The 22,389-nt window shown below is 46.7% G+C and overlaps 1 protein-coding gene across 1 annotated transcript in view; it reads left to right on the top strand.

Annotated features, from left to right (window-relative positions):
- Positions 1-22,389, top strand: part of NRG2 (neuregulin 2) — a 245,309-nt gene that overhangs the window by 216,082 nt on the left and 6,838 nt on the right. The window contains 3 exon segments of the mRNA XM_027856563.1: positions 513-633; positions 8,138-8,214; positions 21,107-21,209. Of these exon segments, the coding sequence (XP_027712364.1) occupies positions 513-633; positions 8,138-8,214; positions 21,107-21,209 (301 nt within the window).

Here is a 22,389-nt window from a genome sequence, read left to right as displayed (position 1 = left end):
GGTGATTGAGAATCAGTGGGCTATAGTGGCTCAAGAGCTAGCCCTGGTGTTAGGAAGACCTGGGTTCAAGTCGTGCATTTAGCATATACTGGTTGTGTGAACTCTGGGTAAGTCACTTAACCTCTGTCTGCCTCAGTTTCCTCAAATGTAAAATGGGGGGATGAGAATGGGAGGATCTTTTTATTTTCAGTTCCAACTTCTCGCCCCCTCTCCAGCCCCTCCTCCACCCATTGAGAAGCCCATCCCCTCATTTGACAGATGAGGAAACTGAGGCAGACAGTGGTTAAGTGACCTGCCCAGAATGGCATAGTAGCACCACCCTTCCAGCCCAGGGTTGTTGTGAAGATCTAATGAGATATCTGTAAAGCACTTAGCACAGTGCCTAGCTCATAATAGGTGCTTAATAAATGCTTTTTTTCCTTCCTTCTTCCCCTACCCCTAGCTGACTCCTGAGTTGATGCATTCTGAAGGGGAGCTACAGTAACAATTCTCTATATTTCTCCTCTTTCTAGTGGCCACCACCCTCTCGTCATGGTCTGGACATGCTCGGAAATGCAATGAGACTGCCAAGTCTTACTGTGTCAATGGTGGCGTCTGCTACTACATTGAGGGCATCAATCAGCTGTCCTGCAAGTAAGTGAGCGGCGGTGCCTGGGCGCTGAGGGGGTGTAGGGGAGAGGAAGGGAGGCCAGGAGCTTGTGTAGTGGGGCATTGAAGGGAGGGTCTCCAAAAGTGGTGCTGGGCAAGCCCTAAGGGCTTTCTTACCCTCCCCGCTGAGGGTCAGCTCAAAGCAGCTGTTGGTATATCCATGGTGGGGATTCAGAGGTAGGTTGGATTCATCCCTTGGTCCCTTTGCACCCAGCCAGAGATTCCTCCTGGAAGCTTGGGGAGATGTCTGTGTCACATGTGGGTCTCAGGGCTCCTGGAGTCCCTGTTTCCCTTTTCTTCCCTCCCTCCCTGAATTCCTCTTCCACTGATTTCTATTCAGTAGGGCATCCCCCGTAGGATTGCCCCTGGGTTCCCCATGTGGGCAGTGTCTTTCTCTATATAGCTCTCTTCTCTTTCTGCCTCTATCTCAGCATCTCTGTTGCCTTTTGCTCTTGCTGAGTGTTTGATAAGCCCTAGGGTGTCTTTCTCCCTAGAGGTGAAGAGGGAGTCATTAGCACAGAAGTGAAGGAGCAGGGAGAGTTCCAGTAACCAGAATCTGCATCTCCTGGTTGCTTCCCTGCTTGAGGAAGGGTCCCTCACCCTGTATTTACTGCAGAGGGGCGGGGAGGGGAGGGAAGGGAGGGAGAGTGGCCTAATAATTATAGTGCCACTTGACCACTATAGATGCCCAACCCCCACCCCAATCTGTATATGTGGGATGGGACAAAAGGACCAAGGGTCAGTAAAGTCAACCTCCCACTGGGGCATGAGTCATGTTGGAAACTGACCTGGATATTTCCTGAGAGAAGGGGCTACATTTTGAATGGGAAAATAGGGATGCTGAGAAAGAAGAAAAGGGAAAGGACTTTTAGTCCATGACCTGAGCCTTGCCCCTCCCTAGCCTCATCCTCAACTGGCTTTTTTGGCTAGTGTCCTCTTTTCTGAACTGACAGCACTAGCCTCAGCACAGAGGGTGTCTCTCAAACACAGATCTCCAAGGAGCTCATAGCACACAAGTCAGGCCAGGGATGGATTGGGAAGTCACGGAGGCCCAGAGAAACAGGGAGGACTTTTATTTGGGGGGAGGGGGTCCCCAGTCAATATATCAAGGGAAGCTTTTGGCTGAGAAGCTAGTCCTCCAACACTTTATTTAGTAGTTTTGCCTGCTTACATCTTGGTTAAGGCTCATGGCTGGATAGCCCAGAGAATAAGTGAGAGAAGTCTGAGTTTTAGAGCAACGGATTGCACATTTAGATCTAGCCTTAGGTACCAGTGAGGGGTCCAAATTTGTCACCGGGGAAGTCTTACCACATTTGAAACATCTGGATAGGGGCATCAGGAGTGTGGCAAGAAAGAGAGAACTATGGGACATGATTTAAATCCATGCCACCAAGGCCTGTCACAGGAAGGCTAAGGTTGTGTCTTTGCTTCCCCCACCCCAACCTTAGCTCTCAGACTTAGATATAAATTGATCTATACTCCCCAAGAACAAGTGACCACCATTCAAGAAAAAAGAGATTTTGCCTGGGGCAGAGCCTGGCAGGGCAAGTATACAAGAAGGCAGGTTCTTAAGGGAGCCCTTCTATCTCCATGCATTAGTTAAGAAGTTTTGTCCCATCTTCACACCACACCTCCCCATACATCCTGCTAGGGAGGCAGCTAGGTGGCACAGTGGATAGATCACTGAACCTGGCATCAGGAAGACCTGAGTTCCAATCCAGCCTCAGATACTTACTATGTATATGACCCTGGGCAAGTCACTTAATCTGTTAGCCTCAGTTTCTTCAGCTACAAAATGGGGATAAGAGTGCAGCTACCTCCTAAGTTTGTTGTGAGGATCAAATGAAATAACATTTATAAAGTGCCTAGCATAGTGCCTGGCACATAGTAGGTGCTATGTAAATGCTAGTTATCATCATCATCATCATTATTATTATTATTATTATTATTATTATTATTATTATCATTACCCAGTTGCCAGCACATGGAGTGGTTTGACAAGCAACTACTCAGGGAGGTCCTTGGCCTGTTGGAGATGTGCACCGTGGACCAATCTCTCAGACCAGAAGCCCTTGGGACCAGTGCCCTCCACTTGTCCTCTGGAGCTAATTTTGACCCTGATCTCTCAAGGTTTTGAGTGTAAGGCCCATTCTGATACCTCTTCCCTTTCCTTAACCAGTTTATGGTCAGAAGAAAACATATTAGGAACAATTAGGAATACTATGGTCCCAGCGTGCCTGATTCTAGAACAGAGAATTCCCTGCTTACAATATTCTCTGGAATATTCTTTTCCATCAGGAATAGAAAGACAACTTAAGGGGAAGGACCAAAACCTCCTGTCCTCAGATTATCAGGACATCGTGGAAGGGAGAAACCCAGCTAAAGGGGGAGAGCAATGGAACCAGCTCTGAACTCAGACTATGGCATAAAGTAGGAGAAGCTAGGATTTGGACAGGGAAGTTAAACTCTGGAAGATGGTTTGGGGGCAAAGAAGCTTGGCTTGTCCACCTGAACCAGATTTGGGAGGCTCTCTGGAGCACTTGCCTACCCCCCTGAAGGTCATGACCCAACAGGCTGGCCTTGAAATATCGGTGACCAAGAAAGCTGTTACCTTCTGACTAGGCTTAGGCAGAGAGAGTAGTTCCAAGCCCTGAACCCAGGCTCCACTTCTTTTTTTCCCTCCAAGCCAGAAGGTATATGGTAATGGTGATGGTAGTGATAGGATGCTTTGGAGGAACAGGAAGGCTTCCTGGCTAAAAACATTCAAGTTTGTATAATACTCTGAGCTCTTTGGAGTGAATGTGATAGAGACACCCACCAGGATGCTTAGCCTATGCTCTGGGGGGGCCAATAGGGGCCTTGTTCTTGGGTGGAGGTGGTCACAGAGACAATAGGGCTCTATCGAAAGGATAAAGGGAGTAGGTGAAAAGTAGTCCCACAACTCTAATGCCTTGTCCTTGTGACATTTAAACTCATAAGCTGGAAGGGGTCTGGAAAAGTCATAGGAACCGAACCCTTGCCCTTTAGACAGGTAAAGTCACTTGGGGCAGGTCTCTAGTCTCTTTCCTATTTCTCCCAACCCCTCAGTACTAAAGTCTAGGGAGACCCAAGGGGCAAAATGAGTCCCTTTGATTTTGTTCATAGGTTGGAATGGCCAAAGCTGTGGAAAAGAGTTGGTCCAAGGAGTGAAGGTCATGGAGTCAATAGGGATTCTAACACTAAGGCCACATTCCCTAAAGTATTCAGGCTAAGACAGAGTGGGTTGGAGAACAGGCATCCTCTTCTTACCCCAGGTCAGCATTACCTTCCCTACCCTCACCCCCGCCTCCAGGCCATGGGCAGTGTTTCAGATGCCAGACTTGGAGGAATTAAGGTTCACTTTATTGAATCTCAAGACCTCAGCTCCCTCCACTCCATGCCACCTTATAGATAAAGGCTAGCTCATGTCCTCACCTTATACTCAGCCCCACCAGGCTGCATGATTTGGAAAAATCAGATTTCTCAAACACCTCCCAGCCTAGTCCAGCCCAATGGGCCGTTCACTGTATACAACCAGGCTGGCTCCCTTTCTGACCTAGCCCTGGCCTGCCCTAGCTGGGGGTGGGGAGCATGGGCTGCTCACATGGATGGAAGGAATCATTGAACATCAGAATCCATCCTTAGGACTATGCTGTTCATAGAGTTAGTCCTCTGGGTGGAGAAATGAGGAAGCCACACTGCTCTACTTGGGGGTTTGGGTGGAGGTGGTCACAGGGCAGAGCCCAGAGACCATTCTGGGGGTGGAAGTGGGAGGGCTGTCTGGGAGGGAAGGACGAGCAGCCTCTGGGGTGACTAATGGCACCTGGATGTAACTTAGATTTGAAGAATTCAGGAAATCGAACTCAACGTCTTGCCATTTGTGCTGTTTGTTTACTTTTGTTTTTTGCATTTTGCTCAGCTTGGATAATGAAACTAGACAGGTCATTTTCATTTGTGTTGATCCTGCAGTCAGGTTTCCATCCTGGTTCTCTTACCTGACTTTTATATTGGTTCTGAGCACGATGGAGAACTCTGGAGCGCACACATGCTCCACCCCACCAGTTTTTATAGAATTTAGAACCTGCACCCCACACCCCCAGAAAAAGTCTGATGGAAAGAAACATCGTCATTGGTATTGAATTTTGCTTTACAAATCCGCAGTGAGGGAAATTTGCAAATGTGGCTTCAGACAAGTTTCTTGTGTCCCTTTTGCATCAGACGAGGGCCTCTGCACTTGCTCGTGCTGCTTTCTCCTCTTCTCTCCGTGTTTTTTTGTAGAGCACAGTTGGTGCATGCATCTCGGGGACTGGTTCAGGGGATGATGACAGAACAAGGCTCTTTTCTCAGCCCTGTGCACATACTAGCGGCATGTCCCCACCACTACCATTGGCTCATTCCTGCCTTTTCCCATAGCTTGTGTCTGTTCTTCCTACCCTACCTCCCAACCCTAGTACTCCCCCACTGTGTTATCCTTATCTGCCTGCTCAGCTGCCATGGATCACCTTCCCCAAAAACACACCCTCCTGTCCACCCATCTCCTCATTACTGGCCCCCCATTCATTGTGCCTGTAGTGTAGGCCCTCATTAATCCATCCTTCCACTCTATCCTCTTCTCCCCAAGGGGAGAGCGGCACATGTGGCATTATCCCCAGGCTACCAAAAGGAGAAACTGAGGCATGGGGAGGTTGGGGGGAAAGGAAGGGTTTGGAGCCAGCCCATGGTGGGATCAGAACTCAGGTCCTCCATTTCCTCGCTCCACTAAACCCCAGTAAATAAAATAGCAACCTCTCTGTCACTACAGATTTGCAGCACCTGGGACCTCCCTAACTTAATCCCCATCATGCACACACACCCCCCCCCACACACACACATACACCATTCCCCAACCCAGGCAGGCATCTATCTGACCAGATGACACCCCACGTCAGTGAACTGATCTTTACATCCTTAGAACTGATGCCCTTGGGAGGAAGGGGATGGGTGCTGTGATCTGCTGTTGTACTATATGATACTCTATGGCCCCCAAACTTGGAAGCAGAAATCCATGTTTGAATAGGAGTTGCATAGGAATTGCCTCCTCAACCTAGAGTTTATTTCTTCTTATTATTTATATTATTATCATGGAACTGGCATGCCCTGGTATTGGTCTAGGTAAAGGTTAGGCCACAGACATATACCCCACCCCCACCCAGAATCCTATACTCCATTCTTCATTGGGGGTCTGGTAAATATTTAAATGCTGTTGTTGGTATAGATTGTCCAAGGAAAACAGCAGATGACGATGTCCCATGTCTGAAGCCAGATCAGAGTTAGTGTCCTAGAAGGGAACAGCTACCTTCTTTCTTCCTTGTTCTCATGTTAGGATCATTTGAAGTCACTGGGGATATTTAGCCTCAAGAAGAAGAAGGAAGACTTAGTTGAGGCGTGATAGCTATCTTCAGATATTTAAAAGGACATTATGTAGAAGAGGGATGCTGTTTGGCTCCAGAGGGCAGAACTAGTTAAGATTAATTGGCAACATTTCCTTATAAAAAGGCCGATTTGAGTTCAATATGTGGAATGCTAGGACAGCCTCAGGAGGGGTTCAAGCAGAGGCCTGATTAGTGATCACTCTTCAGATAGGTCAGAGAAGGAGTCATGTTTCAGGTAGAAGTTGTGCAAGAAAACCTCCAAAGCAACCCTCACATTCTGTGATAGGACCATAGGCCAGATCTTCCTTCCTCCTAATTCCCGTACCATTCCCATGGCCATGAGAAATCCTTGATTCTTGCTCTTAGGTGGTAAGGGGAATATCCCCATCACTGAACAGCTCCCCAGCCAATTCCTGGAGCAGAGGAGGGGATTGTGGAATTGGGGCCAACTCCAAAGTGTTCTGAGGCCTCAGGTTTGGTAGGATTGAAGATTCAAATACAAAGAATCCTAATTGATCCCATATACCCTGACTCTTTCTACTCACTCATCTGTTGCCCCTGTCCATAAAGGTAGGGCTAACAGCAAGTGTTTGAATGCCTGGGCAGTTGACATCCTGAAGGAACCCAAGAGGTCCCTTTTCCAGCCTTATTGCCTCCACTGATTCTTCTTCGCTGCCCGGGGGAGACCTCATCTTTTTAGCTGGGCTGGATTCAAGGCTTTCTGTTGGATTTGTGTCTTAGCCTAAAGGGCTAGATAATTGGATAATGGTTAGAATAAACCAAAACACTAAAACATCTTCAGTGTAACTTACCATGTCTGCCGCAAAATCAAAGATATACTCACCCCTCGAAAGCTTTCTTGTCTGAAACTAGACATTTTCCAGGCCCTCTGGCTAATGTTGGACTCATAGCCTGTTACCATTAACATAAACACAAACTTAAACATGAAGACTGTAATACTCTGGTGCTCAGGTCCCAGGGCAAAGTTGGGTGACTGATCCAAGATGGAAGAGCATAAAACCAACCTTAGTCAGGGGGAAAGTACAACTAGAACTCCCAGTGTGTTCCCAGACTTTCTGAGAGCCAAAGGATAGGAATCAGATTAATGTGACCATCCCTTTAAAACCTGCAAGGATGGAGTCTCCTGCCAGAGGGATAGGAAGCAGCAGCCAGAGAGCAGAAAAGCATATTATGGAGACATATTATGGAGCATATTATGTAGTCACAGAGGAGTCAGAGGGGTGCCCTTGGGGTACTACCAGAGAGGAAAGTGAGCTAGAACCAAAGGTGATAAGGATGTAGGTAAATGAGGAAAGCAAAGGCAGGGTTTCCAAGGAGGCCAGTAGGTCAGGGGCTTGCCCAACCCTTCCAGTGAACCTATATCCTTGCAGGACTACAACAAGCCCATTCCCATTCCTCAATGGCCAACCAGCTGTCCAGGGTTAGTGACAGATCACAAAAAGAACACCCCAATGAAGCACAAGGTGTATTTGTTCTGGCCAGCTGAGGGTAGTTTTTCATCAGCTCTTCCACGTCCCTTCTCCTAGACTCAACTTTTCTTATAGCCACTGGCTCTGGAAATTTCTTCTGGAAACCATTCTAGGTAAAGAGACCCCCAATCTCAGAGCAGTTTTATAAGGAGGGTGACAAAACAGGAGGCAAAGGGATGTTGTCCCCACACTGGGCATTTCCTGAGGCTCCTGCCCCTGATACACCCACCAATTCATGAATGTCACCATGCCAGTCTCCCTACCCATCCCCAACCCGTAGATCCCCCAGGAAAGTTTTAGGAAACCCTAGAGTAGCAATCTCTTCAGTTATCTCCCTAGGAAAACACAGAGGCCTCTGTTAGCAGGATGGAAAATGAAATTTCAAACACCCATGAGATTCCCCGACCCAACTCCCTTCCTTCCCCCTCCCCTGGCCCCCTTTGCTGCAGGTGTGACACCGAGTGCCTAACTTGATTTTTTCTCATTCATCACTATGCACTTTGATTTCTAACCTTAGCCTCGTGGATGATTCCGGTTTGTTCTGTGATTTGTCCCCTTTTCCTTCTCCAGATGTCCAAATGGATTCTTCGGACAGAGATGTTTGGAGAAACTGCCTTTGCGATTGTACATGCCAGATCCTAAGCAAAGTATGTTTGAAGACACAAACAAAAGTCCCCCCTCCCTTAGAAAGTTCCTGGGTGCAGCTCCACCCCTCCCCTCTCCCCGCCTCCATGTAGGGTACTAGGACCAGGGGTGTTGGTTGTTATGATCTTTGGCTGTTTTTTTTGTTGTTTTTTTTTTGTTTGTTTCTGTTTCTGTTTTTTGCCTTATTTTTTTTTGTTTTGTTTTGTTTTGTTTTTGTTTTTGTTTTTCATTTTTGGCCTAATTCTTGGGTTGAAAGTTTAGGGTTGCAGGTAAGGGGATAGAGTGGCAAGGCCAGGACAAGTGGTAACATTGGCAAGGATTGGAGCTGGCATGGGCAGGAGCCATGCAGGGCTGCTGAGATGCCCATGTCTTGCTATCCTGGTTCTCTCTTTCTGGTTTTCTTTCTTTTGTTAGGTGTCCTGTGGGATACACCGGGGACAGGTGTCAGCAGTTCGCAATGGTCAACTTCTCCAGTATGTCTCTTTCTTCTATTTCTTTTCTTCCCTGGTGACTGTCGCCCTTGTGGGAGGGAGGGGACCTTATTTAGGAAGTCAGAGGCATACTTTTATGGGGGGAGGGAAGGGAGCAGGCCAGTGTCTTGGGCTCCTGTAAATGCTCAGAACCAACAGGAATTCTTTAAAAAAAAAAAAAAGATCAAAACGTGCCCCTCACCACCACTCTTATTGCTGTTCCTTCCTCCTAACAGTACTTCCTATGTCTCAAATGGGGGATAACCTCATTCTCTTCATGGTCCTTACAGAGATCAACACTCACTGACCCACTTCAGACATGAAGTCAGCATGTTCACTGAAGTCAAGTGGCTCTGCCTAAATAAGAGACAGACAAACCTTGAACAACTTTCTCTAGATCCCAGGGAGGAGTAGTTCAGAGGGTACGAGGCCAGTGGGCAGGGAGGGCTGAGTGTAAGGACTGTTTGGAAGTCTCCACCCTGGCCTGAAAGCTTATGAGAAGAGAGGCCTGAAGATTATGACCAGGACCTAGGGCAGGGGTTTTCCACATAATCTGCAGACGTTTTCACAGGAGGTACTAGTACGGGTTCAGGGGTCAACATGCACAGAACTGAAAGTTGAGGGAGGTACATCTTATGGGCTAGATCAGGGGTTCTGAACCTGGGAAACAGGTTTCCAGGGACTTTGAACTTGGATGGGGGAGAAAAAGCAACATTTTATTTTCATTTACCTCCAACTGAAATTTAGTGTTCTGTTCAATTATTTAAAAACATTATTTTGAGAAGGGGTCCATAGGTTTCCCTGGATTGCCAGAGGGGCCCATGACACACACACACAAAGTTAAGAATCCCTGGGCTAGATGATGAATCTCTAGCGGTGTCTCTGGGGAGAAACCCCATTAGGACTTTCTTCGGTTTCCTTTCTCTCAAATGAAAAAATTTATTCTTTCCATGGTTTGCAGAAAAATCTGAGCCCAAGGGCCAGCATTGCTTAGGAGTATTTGATTTGGCACTGTGGGTCAGTTCTTTCTTCTGCCACCAGGTGGAGATGGGCTAAAAGCAGAAAAACTATTTGACTCCTTAATAAACAGGGGAGGAAAGGGGAATTGCCTTGTTGCAAAATCAGGAAGGTTTGTTTTCAGTACCTTCTCCTCCTCGCATAGTGACCTTTCCCACATACTTTCTTTCCTTCACCCTCCATCCCTCACCCCAGGTCCAGTGTGCCTTGGTCTCTCCTATCATGGAAGGAAAGCTTCTAATGAATTCATTTATCCAAAGGGATAAGTGAACCTAATGTGTTACCTCTCCAAGGACTGTCCGCATTTTAAAAAAGGCATCAGTCCAGAGAGGATAATGATGGAATTTCAGACACTGTAAGGCACTGTGGGAGAGACTGAGGTACAAGGTATGCCGTTAGCAACCCCGGCTATTGCCCTGAGGGATCTCTGCAGAGGTTTGTCTTCCCAGCCCCCTCTACGGTTGTAGGGCTGAAGTCAGAGAAGAGGACGGATGAGTGGGTTCTGAGCCACTCTCTGAAGAGCCTGTGTTGATTCAGAGGGAGACCCTAGCAGCAACTAGGCAGGACTATGTGGTGGAAAAGAATGTCCTAGTCCCTCAAACTTCTCTAAGGATAGAATGCCAGGAATATGAAGGAATTTGGATATAGGAGGACTAGGGAACATACTCTCCCCTGACTAGATGATCTAGAGACATGAAACAAGGAGAAGGAAGCCATATTTCTTTTTTATTCCTCAGAACCCAGAGTCTCTCTAGCTTGGGAACTTTTTAGAACAACCATCTCCCAGACCAATCAGGTCATTAAGCAGCAGCCCTTCAGGTTAGGGTTGGGGTGTAGGAGTCAAGGCCTCTCTGTTACAGGACAATTCTGTGTGGACTGACCCAAAGAGTAATTATTGATGATGGGATGTGAGCTTGAAGGGAGGTCTCCAGTGGAATGCCTTACAGATTTGCCTTAGCTTAGTGTTATTTAACATTTCTACCAATGATATGAATAAAGTCCAAAATGACTTATCAGATTTGCAGATGTTATCAATCTGGGAGGGATAGAGGACAGTCAGGATGCAAAAATATCTCGGTAGGCTTGATGATGGGATAACTAATAATAATGAAATTTAATAAATTAAATGTATTAAATGAATAAACAATGGAACTATTAAATATCATATATTACATATGACATACATGTAATATTAAATTTAATAGAGACAAATAATGTAATTTCATATAGATAAAGTCCTCCCCTTGAAAGCTGATTTTTTTTTAACCCAAATACAAAAAGGGAAAGACAAGGGTAGACTGGCCATGCTATATGAAAATAATGTTAGGATTTTAGGGGCCTGACAATTCAGGATGAGTCAACAGTAGAACATGAAAACAAAAAGAAAAGATAATGCAACATTTGGCTGCCCTTAGAGAGACATCACGTCCAGGACCCCGGGCTATTGAGTCAGGATGGTTGTCCTGCTCTGATCACATGCAGGATCTGGAGTTCAGTTCTGGGTAGCACAGTTTGCCAAGCACATTGCCAAGATGAAGCATTCAGAGGAGAGCAGTCAGGGTGGTAAAGGCCTTCAAGATCATGCTGTTTGAAGTTCTGTTAAGGAGAGGAGAATGTTTAACCAAGAAAAGACTGAGACAGGGCATGATGGCTTTCTCGAGGATTTGATGGACATGGATTAGACCTGGTCCTCAAAAGCAAGAACTGGGAGCCATTAGGTACTGGGTAGGAAAAAAAGAAAATTGGGCTTGTTGTTAGGAAAACCTTCCTGATGATGAGAGCTGTCCAAAAGTGGGTTGGGTTGTGAGTTCTCCTTCCCTAATACTGTATAAGTAAAGGCCAAGCGATCATCCACAGGGATGTTCAGGAAGAGATTCTCTCAAAGCTGGGCTGCTCTCAATTGGGTCAATCATCACTAGAGGGCATTTTTTAGGGAGCTGGGTGAGGTCCTTCAGCAAGATCCCAAGCTTTTTTCCCCCCAGTAAGCATCAGCTACAGTAAAAAAACACCAGGCCACTCTCTGCCATTGCCCCCATCTTCCCATCCTTCCTTCAATAAATACTCACTTCCAGAATCAAAACAAAAGCACTTAGTAATTGGAGCTTATCATCTATGTTGCTTGCAGGAAGTAAAAGGTTAATTAGTAATAGAGAATCCTGTTTTACCTTTGGTGTTATTTTGACTTACACCTTTCAAAATGCTGTCTCTAACTCATTGGATTGGCAATTGAGTTATTGAATTATTGTGACCTTGTGAATGGCCCTTTGGCAACTTACTTTGGGCAAGCAGTTAATTAAAGTGCCCAATGTCCATATCCTTTTTTTTTACAGCATGGTATAATAGATAGGGAAACCTGGATTCAAATTCTGATAGACACTAGCTTTGTGACCTTGGGCAAGTCACTTGACCTCTCTAAGCCTCAGTTTCCTCATCTGTAAAATGGAGGTGTTGGACCAAATGACTTTGATCCTATGCCCTCCAGAATCCCTTCCAGCTCTAAATTTGAGAACCTATGACCCTGGAGGGCCAAGATGAAAAGTGATGTGAGCTGCAGCCCTTTCCCACAAGGCTGAGTCAAGAGTCTACCAGGCTGTCTGAAATTTTCCCTCCTGACCACTGGGTCAAGCTTTGCATTCTTTCACTTCAGCTGCAGCCTATCATGTTCCCACCCAAAGAAAAGTTACCTCCCTGGATTGACTTTGTCTCTCAAAAGGCTTATCCAGAAGCCTGAAGGGAAAAAAAATAGGAGCTGATGCTTTAAAGCTCCCCAGGTGGAGTGACCCCCTCACTCCTCAAACCCATCATCCTTCTGGAAGAACAAACAGAACCATTCCCATCTGCATCTCAATCGGTTTCCTGTGCAGAGAGACCCATGTCCCCCAGCCGATGTCCATCACACAGTTCTCTCTCAGCTCCCTGGCTTTCATGCCTTTGTCCCTGAGGGCATGAGCAAAGTGGCTCATTTGCATATTATTTGACATGTGTGCCCTATCATTCTGAGTTGCTTTGGTCAATATGGAAATACCCTGCTCAAAACAATTTGCATGCGACTTGCATGCCATGGTCCTGTATGGTAGGTACCAACCAAAGAAAGGCCAAGCAGTGAATCCAGGTACCATGTTTAGCTTGCAGTGTGTGGTCTGAAGGTTCTGGAGTTGGGTTTTTGTTTTTGCTTTTTATTTTTCAGGATTTTTTTGTTGTTGTTTTTACCATTAAAGGTAAATGTGGCTTCTCTGTACAAACCAGTCTGCTCTGGATATGTGAAGTGATGTCACCTGTGTGATGGTTGGCTAAGTCCACTGTGACATCACACTCTCACATGCACTCAGACCTGTGCTCTGGGCTACCTCTCAGTCCCGGAAGAGATCTTGGGGGGTTTGGATTTCCAGTATGGCCCTTTCAGATCTTAAAGGCATATCTGGGCATATTATAGTGTAAGAAATAGCTCAGTCTTGGATTATGAGTATTGATCAATTCTTGTTCCCATGGATATTGGCCCTACCCAGAGCTCAGAGGCTACTGGTTCCCTGGGCCTGTTCTCAGGATTGAGTGTTCAGGTCTCCTTCCCTCTCAGCTCCCATTCCAGGTGCTTTCCCAAGGGGGTCACCTGTTATAATGGAAAGAGGACTGACTAAAGAGACAAGAGACCTAAGCTCTAGTTAGTTACTCCTCTTTCACTTATTAGCTGATTGACCTTAGTCAAGTTACTTAGTTTTTCTGGGTCTCAGTTACCTCCTTTGTAAAATGGGGCTTGGTAATTCCATATCTGTTTGAAAGCAAGGGATTGTACCAGAGAATTTCTTAAGATCTCCTCAGCTCTAAAATCCTGTGAGTTTACTGATCCCCTGTGCTTCCTCCAGGTCTGTGCATTGGCTACCAGTGTTTCAGAGTTCATTATTTTGTCTGAAGTGAACTCTGCCATTCCCTTTGATATTCAAAGAGAATGAGAGCTCTGAGGCTACTTGGAACACCCCAGTTCCCACTGGATAAGGCTCTGGAATGGGGCAGGAAGGAATTTCCAGTGTCTTACACTATACTCTCCAGGGTCATGAGGGTTCTCTCTGCCCCTCCCCATTGAGCTGATGTAACAATCATCTGGGCAACCCAAATCATGAGAGTATGGATTTCCTGCCTGTGCTTAGCAGTGGAAAGCTCAAGATAATGGAGTTTAGGGCAGGGGAAAGAAAGGGGGTGAGGAAGCCCCTGAGCTGCTGGACATGGGAAGACAGTGCTGGCAAAAGAAGGAATGTCCTGAATTCCAAAGAGCCATGCACACAAAAACCCCAATCTTCCCACTTCACGTGGAGTACATCCTTACCCAGATTCCTATTAAGAGTCTTAGAAGAGCTAATTCTCTTGCTACATATCTCTGGTCAGATTGTGAGCCCACAGGACTGTATGAGGCAGTTTCCCAGGGTAGTGATGTTTTGGGGGTGATTCCTGATTTATCCTCATTGGAACCCAGGTCCCAACCAGGCAGTGTTCCTTATGACCTCATGATCCATTCTTGAGCAGCAGGGCTGTGGGAAGCAGGAAGACCAAAACAGATAGGTTAAGGAACTAGATTTGGGGTTAGAGGTTTAATCCAATCTTCAAGTGGGCCAGTGGTGTTCACCCCCTGCCTCACCCCACTAGAACTTCAGCGTCTGATATAGCCAAGCCCTGTCATTCATATCATTGTCAAGAGTTTTCCCAGTCATGGAAATTGTCCTTGACCTATCCAGACTATTGACCACCCGCCCAACCCGTCTCAGAGTCTTCTCTCTGCAACAGTCATATTCCTTATTCTTAGCACCTCTTGTCTATCACAAGAATACTTAGAGCCTCCCCTGCCTCCACCCCAAAATCTAGTGTCAAAGCCCCGTGGAATTCCCCATACAAAAGGGGAAATAGGAGGGGCCAGAATAACTCTGATTCCCCTAATTTCTTGGGAGATATGTGGACCAGGACTTCTTTAGATGATGAGGATGAAGAATAGCAGATTAACCCTTCTCTGGTATACCCAGGGCTTGATTTGGAGGGAAGAGGAAGTGAAATATCTCTCATCCTTTTCCATTGTACCTACCCTGAACTCCCATTGGTGGAGCTGATCCAGAAAGGAAAGAAGAGGGACTGCAAAAACATTCCTAACTGGCCTTCACCCTTCCAGAAATGGGTGGGTTGAAACTGAGAGCCTGCTGGGAAGCACAGAATTGCTATACTCAGATCTGCCTTTTCCTCATATCCTTTCCTCATGGTTTTGAAGCCCTAAACCCTGGCATTCTATTCTAGAGGGCCAGTCTAGAGACTACTGCAGCAAAACTTGGCTCATTTTCAGAGATCTATTGCCATTAGAGGCTAGCATCTTCCTTTGGAGCTGAAGGGATGGGTTGCAGGGACCAGATGCTTCCACCATTGCAGCAAGAAACTGTTCTCAGCTCAGCTTAGCTTAGTTTGTGACCTGGGTAATACTTAGCATTCGGGTCAAGCTTCCCCTCTCAGTCTCAGCCGCAGCCACAGAAACCTTCATCAGCTTGTAGTTCCAACCAGATTCTTCTGTACATTCTGCCCCTAGCCAGAGGCAGACCCTGAGAACAAAGTGGAGGACCTCTCATTTAAACTCTCACCTGACTGAAAGGACAATTTGCCTTGTTCTTCTGCAGACGGGCTCTTTGTACCTGTTGATGAAGATGCCAAATTCCCTCTCCTTTGTGGAGAATATTATGTAGGCAGCTCAGCCCAGTGGGAGGCTATAGCTTTTGGGGGAAGAACTAGAGCTGGGCCTGGGGCAGGAACCCACACTGGACTTAGAATCACAGATTCTCAGAATAGGAAAAGAGCTTAAAAGTCACGTAGGCCAGCCTTATCCAGTGACTTGGGGAGGGTGAGGGAGAGAGGAGGAGAATAAGCATTTCTACAGTACCTGCTACATGCCAGGCACTGTGCTAAATGCTTTACAAACATTCCCTCATTTGACCCTCATAACAGCTTTATGAGATAAATGGTATTATTATCCACATTTTTACATTTGAGGAAAGTGAGGCAAACAGAGGTTATAAGTGACTTACCCAGGGTCACACAGCCAGTAAGTGTCCGAGGCTGGATTTGAATTCAGGTCCTCCTGACTCTAGGCTCACTGCTCTATCCACTGAGTCACCTAGCTGCCTCCACTTTGGTATACTTAATCAACAGTGTGACAAGACTGACCAGAAAGCTAACGCAGTCTTAGGCTATGCTGAAAGTGACATAAGGTCCAGGACTAGGGAGGGTGGTAGTACTTTCCCCTGATAAGATTACTTCCTGTAGATAATGTTGTGTTGATTTTGAGCATCACATTTTAAGAAGCATATTAATTGATAAGTAGGAGAATATCTAGAGAGAGGCAACCAGTACGGTGAAGAGTCTCAGGTTTGTTCCACCTGAATATTTATTGAAGAAGTTGGATGTATTTAGTCTGGAGAAGAGATGACAGGGGATTGTGACAGCTCCCTCCAAGTATCTGAAGGGTCTTCGTGGAGAAAAAAGAATAGATTTCCCCTTTGCCACAAAAGGAATAAATAAGCAGGAGCGATGGGCCTAAGCTTCAGGGACAAATTCAAGTTGAGGCAAAGAAAAACTCCTAATGATTGCAATAATCCCAAAAGGGAACGGGCTGCCTAGGAAGGCATAGAAGGAGCCTTCTCATGGTAAGTCTCCAAGCAAAATCTGGACAAGCACTTTGTCACCTACATTGTAGAGGGGATTCCTGTCCGGGCTTAGGTAGAACTATGTGGCCTAGGTGTCCTCCACCCACTTTGAAATTCTATGATTCTAGCCCATGAAGGAATCTTCTCTATAACCTTGCTAACAGGGCACCTCTGCAGTCTTGGAAAACCTAAGTGACTGGGAAATGTCCTGGCTGTCAGAAACCCAACTACTGCTGCTGATTCACTGCCGATCAAGTTGGCAAAAGCCCTTGGAGCTCATAGAGAACAGAATCCCCCCAGTGAGCCTGAACATGGTCAGACAGAGGCAGGATAGTGCTGTGAATGAAAGAGCTGGTTTCAGAGCCCAGAAGACCTGCCTCAGGCACATCCTGGCTATGGGACCCTAGGCAATCTTCCTAACCTGTCAGTGTTGTAGGCGAATGCTGACCTCTGTTGGTAGAAGGAGCTGATGAAGTCACAGGTGCAGTCTTTATCCCTCTGATTAGGGAATGAGTCACCTGTCTTGCCACTAGTAGCTGATTCTGGATGTGGGGAGAGCAGTTCAGCTAGTTACAGTGTATCCTTTTTTTTTTCTCCTGAGACTAGCTTGGTCCTCATCTAAAAAATGGGGATAATAATGCTTGCCTTGCTTACCTCATTGGGTCGTCATAAGGAAACTGTTTTTGTCAACCTTAGAGTGACTATAAATGGACAGATTAGTCAGATCTGACAATGTCAGGAAGATAATCAAGCCTTCTCGATGGGGATACATTCAAGATATTTCTGTGTCCCAATTCCTTTATTTAAAACACGTGTCTTGACAAAAGCAAAAAAAAATGCCTTTGCTGGTTAAAAAAAAAATTGAACTCGTCCTTTTGAAGATGGGTCTCATCTGCCCATTCATTTGAGGACACAAACATATGGGGGAGAGAAGGACAACCCTTGCACACACAAGTATGAGGGAATGCACATGAGAGCGGGACAGGGACAGAGGGCAGGTGCTCTTTACATCCTTGTCTCTGATGATAAGAGAGAATGGGCTAAATTCAGCTTCAGGGAGAAGGTGAAGGAAGAAAAATGGAATCCATGCACCTGTCCATCTCCAGGGGTCTGCTCCTGCTGAGGCATGGCTCCCCTTTCCTCCCAACTTCCCTTCCTGAGGCAGGCATCCTCTCCGTGTCCCTTCCTGTCCCCAAGAAACACCCCTCCCAACATTCACCAACTGACTTTTCTGCCTCCTCTGCCTCCCCACCAGGTACTAACCAACATGGCTCATCTATAAAATACCTGGCCTGCCTGCTGACTCTAACCTCTCCTCTCTCCAGCCCCCTCAGGGGCTCTTGGGGGGCAGGGAGGTAAAGGGGAGGGGAGCTAAGGGGGCAGGGAGGGGATGCTACTAACTTGCTTCAACCTCACAGGCTGGCTGCCCAGTATGTCTGAAGAACCCTGACCAATGTCTGTCTCTTTCTCTTTCTCTCTCTCTCTCTCTCTCTTCTCTTTCCCCCCGCCTTCTGCCTCCCCCCACATTTCCTGGCCCTTCTCTCTTCTGAACTGTCAGAGCACCTTGGATTTGAATTAAAGGGTACGAAAACTCCATTATTGCTCAGACCCCATTCCCACTTGCCCACAGTTCCTGGCGTCATGTATGCTGAATTAATTTTTTTTCTTTCCAAAAGAAAAAAAAAGGGGGGATGATTCCAAAAATCAGCTACCCTACTTCTTAACCATGGGTTTGGGTGGGAGGAGGCTAGAAGGGGAAGGAAGTCCAACATCATCACCCTGATTAATTTTATGGAAAAGAAAGGTCCTCACCAGGGCATGTGTGTGCATGCATGTGTAGGGTATGTGTGTATGTGTATACATGTACACACTCCCAAGCAATCTATGATCCCCTTTGGGGTGCTGAGGGAGAACATACTTACCTTGGCCTTTTCCTCCTAGCATCTCCAAGGCCCTTATACCTAGTGAGGACAAGAAAGAAAAAGGTACTTGCTCTTGCTAAGCTTAGGGCCTCCACCCCACCTCAGTGCAAGAGGTGTGAAGCATCAGAGGCATACAAGGGGAGAGAGGCAATGCATTGGACTATTCCTAAGAGGAGGGCCACCCTCACCCTCCACCCTCACCCACCCTCTCCCTGGAGGAGGAAGCCCTGGCATGGCTCTCTGCAGCTAGGATTGGTCTCATAGTTCAGAGAAAGCTGTACAAATACAGACACTTTGGGAAGTGGTGTTTGGAATCCACGGAAGGTGGACATCCCCTTAAACTGGACTTTAATCTCCCTCTTTACTTCATTCCCTCTCACTTTCCCATTGCTTCTCATCCTGTGTCAGGTAACTGGCTGAATCATTCTGTCTCCTTCATCATTCCTCTGCCCTGATTCTATGAGATTCATCTCACTCAGTCATGGCTTTTTTGCCCTTGTGTTCTGTGTGCTAGTGTTTAGCAGCCATGTGGCCTGGGTTTGGGATGTTGACTAACGTCTGTCTAGCAATGATCCAGGAGGATCTGGTTCAGCCCAGTACCTAACCCCCTTCTCACCATTCACCCACTCTCCCTGCTGAGGTTAGGTCTGGATTTCTATACCCTGAGTGAATCCTTGGGTTGGACAGGACTTTGAAAAGTCATCTCATCTAGCTGAAAAACCTCTCTCCCCCAGGGAGAACCTGGTCTTGTGTCTAAGACTCACTTCACCCTAAGTGTCCAAGAAGTCAACACTGCAACCATTGAAAAAGATGCATATTTGGGATGGTTAATGTTTTTTATTAGAATGGGTTCATCAAAAGTAGTCATTTTGGTCCCAGAAGAGGTTCCTGTGAGCATAAAAAGGATCGCTTGGTAGCAGATAAGTGGAGATAGTCTTCCCCTGTTGCCATCCTCAAGCACACACAAATGTGGAGGTATAGGTGCTTTCATATATGTCCCTATCCATGTCAGTATATGTAGCCATATCTCCACTATAAGCTTAGCTCTGCGTACATTTGTATGTTGTATGTATGTATATGCATGTATGTCTGACCTTGTATGTGGGAACATTTCAATGAGGATCTGCCATTGTAGGTTTACTTCTACATATCTCTGTGTACATGAGACTTTCTGTGTGTGTTGGAATATCTCAGCATATCTGTGTGCCCAGACATAGGTTTGAATGCATATATGCACCACTGTACATATGTGTGTGTGTGTGTATGTGTGTATGTATATACACCACATGTTCTCCCATGAATGTCATGAGAGTTTGAAGGTTGAGCTTTGCTGTACTTTGGATCCATGATCTCTCCCAGAACTGGTTTTCTAGCCTAGAACTAGTGGAGAAACACGGGGGACCGAATCTTCCCTTCTTTTCCCTCAGCCTTCAGGGGGACCAGATGGGACATTTGATCCTAGAACTCCAGGTCCAGAATTTTCCACCCCACACAGCTGGTAGCCCTGTCTTCTTTTTCTTTTTCTTTCTTCCATCTAGGAATGTGTGCATACTTCATCTTGTGTGAGAGACAGTGGAAGGGTCAGATTTGAGTTCAGGTTTGAGCAGTCTGGGTAGGGAGAAGCTTAGAATCCAGGAAACATGGTTCTTCTGTATGAGGGCAGGAGTCATTGGGAACTCCACCTCATCAGGGCCCTGAATTAAGAGAGAAGGCTTGGTGTTCTGATCCCCAGTAGGCATGTCCTAGCTCAGTTCTTAGGGACTGATGGCAAGCTCCATGTCCACAATATCCACTGCACTAGAGGGGAAGCTCTAACTCCCACAGCCATGGACTAGGAGAGGGTGGGCCACGGTATATCAGGAGCCCTACTGAGGTCTTTGGGACTAAAGGGCTTACAGGCAGAACCCTTCCAGTCTGGCTCTCCTTTAGGGATTGTTGGCTTCTGCCTTAGTCCCTAAGGTTCTCCTCCTTTCTCAACCTCCTAGGGACCCTTCGCTCATCACTTGTACCCCACCCCTTTCATGTGATCAGAACAATATATAGTTGTTTGTTATCTGGGGAAGGAGGAGCTGACTAGGGGGTGAACCAGACTTCTTCTCCAGAGCTATAACCAAAGAGGGAAAACAGAATAGTCATGATTCCTGCTGGGAACAACTCCTAGGAGTAGAGGGTAGATTGTGGAGGGTCAAAAACCCAGAGGGTTTTGGTTGGTCTGGGTTGTGCCGCTATCTGAACTGTGATAGGGGGTCCAGATTGTAGATTTGGAAGCATCACTCCAGGCATCCTGATTAGCCCATGGCTTCTTCTGAGTCTATCCATGGTCATTGTCTCCATCTTCTTTTCTCTCATCCCCCTTACATCTCCTCCTCAGCTTCCTGGCTGCATCATCCCCTTTTTTCTCTGGACTGTTCTTCTTCCCCTTACCCCTCCTCATAAGTCAGGGTACTGGGGTCAAAAGAGGAGATGCTGGAATAGCTGAGCTTGAGGGTTGAGGGAGAGGGGCTGTGTCAGGCTGGTGGGGGGGCTACAGGAGTAGTGGTGTGAGGGGACATAAGAGAGTTGGGGGATACTTCCAGAGAGAAGGGAGGAGCATTGACAGGAGGCTAGAAGGGATCCAAGGAAGAGCAGAATCTCTGATAAAGAGCCCCGAGTTTGGGAGGTTTCTCCGGACATTGTCCGTGGCATCTCCCCAAGGCTGACCAGGGGCTCAGTGTGTCAGCTTCCCCTTGACTCCAGAAGTCAGTAGCTAGGGTCCTGATCTACTCATCCCCATCCCTCCCCCCACTCCTAGTAATTGGCCTCCCTCCTGCCCCCTTGCAGAAGCTGAGGAGCTCTACCAGAAGAGGGTCCTGACTATCACAGGAATCTGCGTGGCTCTGCTTGTTGTCGGCATCGTCTGCGTGGTGGCCTATTGCAAAACCAAGTGAGTGAGAGCCAAGCAGACAGATGTACAGATAGAGGTCTGAGGACTGACTGCCTTGGTGTGGTCCTTCCAGCAGAGCTACCTGCTGAGCAGAAGGAAATGGTCCCCCGAAAACTGAAGAAACACACACACACACACACCCATGTAGTCCCTGCTTCAGGTAGCCACTGCCAGGAACTATAACCCTGAGCAGGAGAGTAATCCTTTAAGGGCCCTGAATCTAGCTATGAGGAACTTCACATCCATCTACAGGACTCATCAGCACCAAAGCCACAGGCCCATATGAAGATTATCTCCATTTCATCCATTTAGATGGTCCCTGCCCTTTCTGTGCTAGCTAGGGATGGAGCGTAGAGTTTTCTAAGGCCATGAGTTCCCACATAGTGCTGCTGGCCCAGCTCACAGCTGTATTTTCCTGGGAGAGTTCTCTTCCTTTCCTTTAGGTCTCCTAGGCCCCTACTGTCCTGAAAGAAGAGAGGATAGTGACATAAGGAACAAGGTGGGGGAGGAGAAGGAGGAGGAAGGTTTCACAGGAGAAGACCAGGGTGGAGATTAGGGTTTGGACAGTTCCTGGTGCACTCTCCTAGCATAGAGTCCTAGCATTGTGATAGCAAGGGGAGAGAAAGATGAGTAAGACATAGTCAGTACTTTTAAGGACCTCATAATATAACTAGAGAAACAAGGCACAAACACATAGAAAGATAACAAACAATAAAAAGCATTATAAACTGTCAGAAAAGGAGGAGAGATAGATCACTGTGGACCCTAGAGTGGTCTAAGAAGTCTCCATGAAGGAGGTTGGAATTGAGATGGGCCTTGAAGGATAATAAGATTCAGATGGAGCATGATTCTGTGCCAATAAAACTTTTGGAGTGAGAAGGCATTCACCATGTTTGAGGAATAATAGAGCAATCAATTAGGGGTCCAGAGCCAAATTGTGCAGGGTCTTGGATGTCAGTTGTTTGGAAACTCTATACAGTGTTTGCTCAAAACTAAAAGTTTTGAGTAGAAGAATGATATGGGGGAAGTACTGTTTTAGGATAATTTGGCCTATCATTTTACATTTTCATGGGGGCACAGAGGACCTGATGGTGCATGTGACAGCCTTTTGGGGACCTATTGCCCTGGGCAGGAGAACATTCCTATAAGAACCTTGAGTCCAGCTGTTGCTCCCATGCCT

Source organism: Vombatus ursinus, unplaced genomic scaffold (genome assembly GCF_900497805.2).
Source record: "Vombatus ursinus unplaced genomic scaffold, bare-nosed wombat genome assembly UNPS02011572.1, whole genome shotgun sequence".
Taxonomy (NCBI): domain Eukaryota; kingdom Metazoa; phylum Chordata; class Mammalia; order Diprotodontia; family Vombatidae; genus Vombatus; species Vombatus ursinus.
The sequence above is the reverse complement of the archived record's forward strand: the minus strand, read 5'-3'. Positions and strand labels throughout refer to the sequence as shown.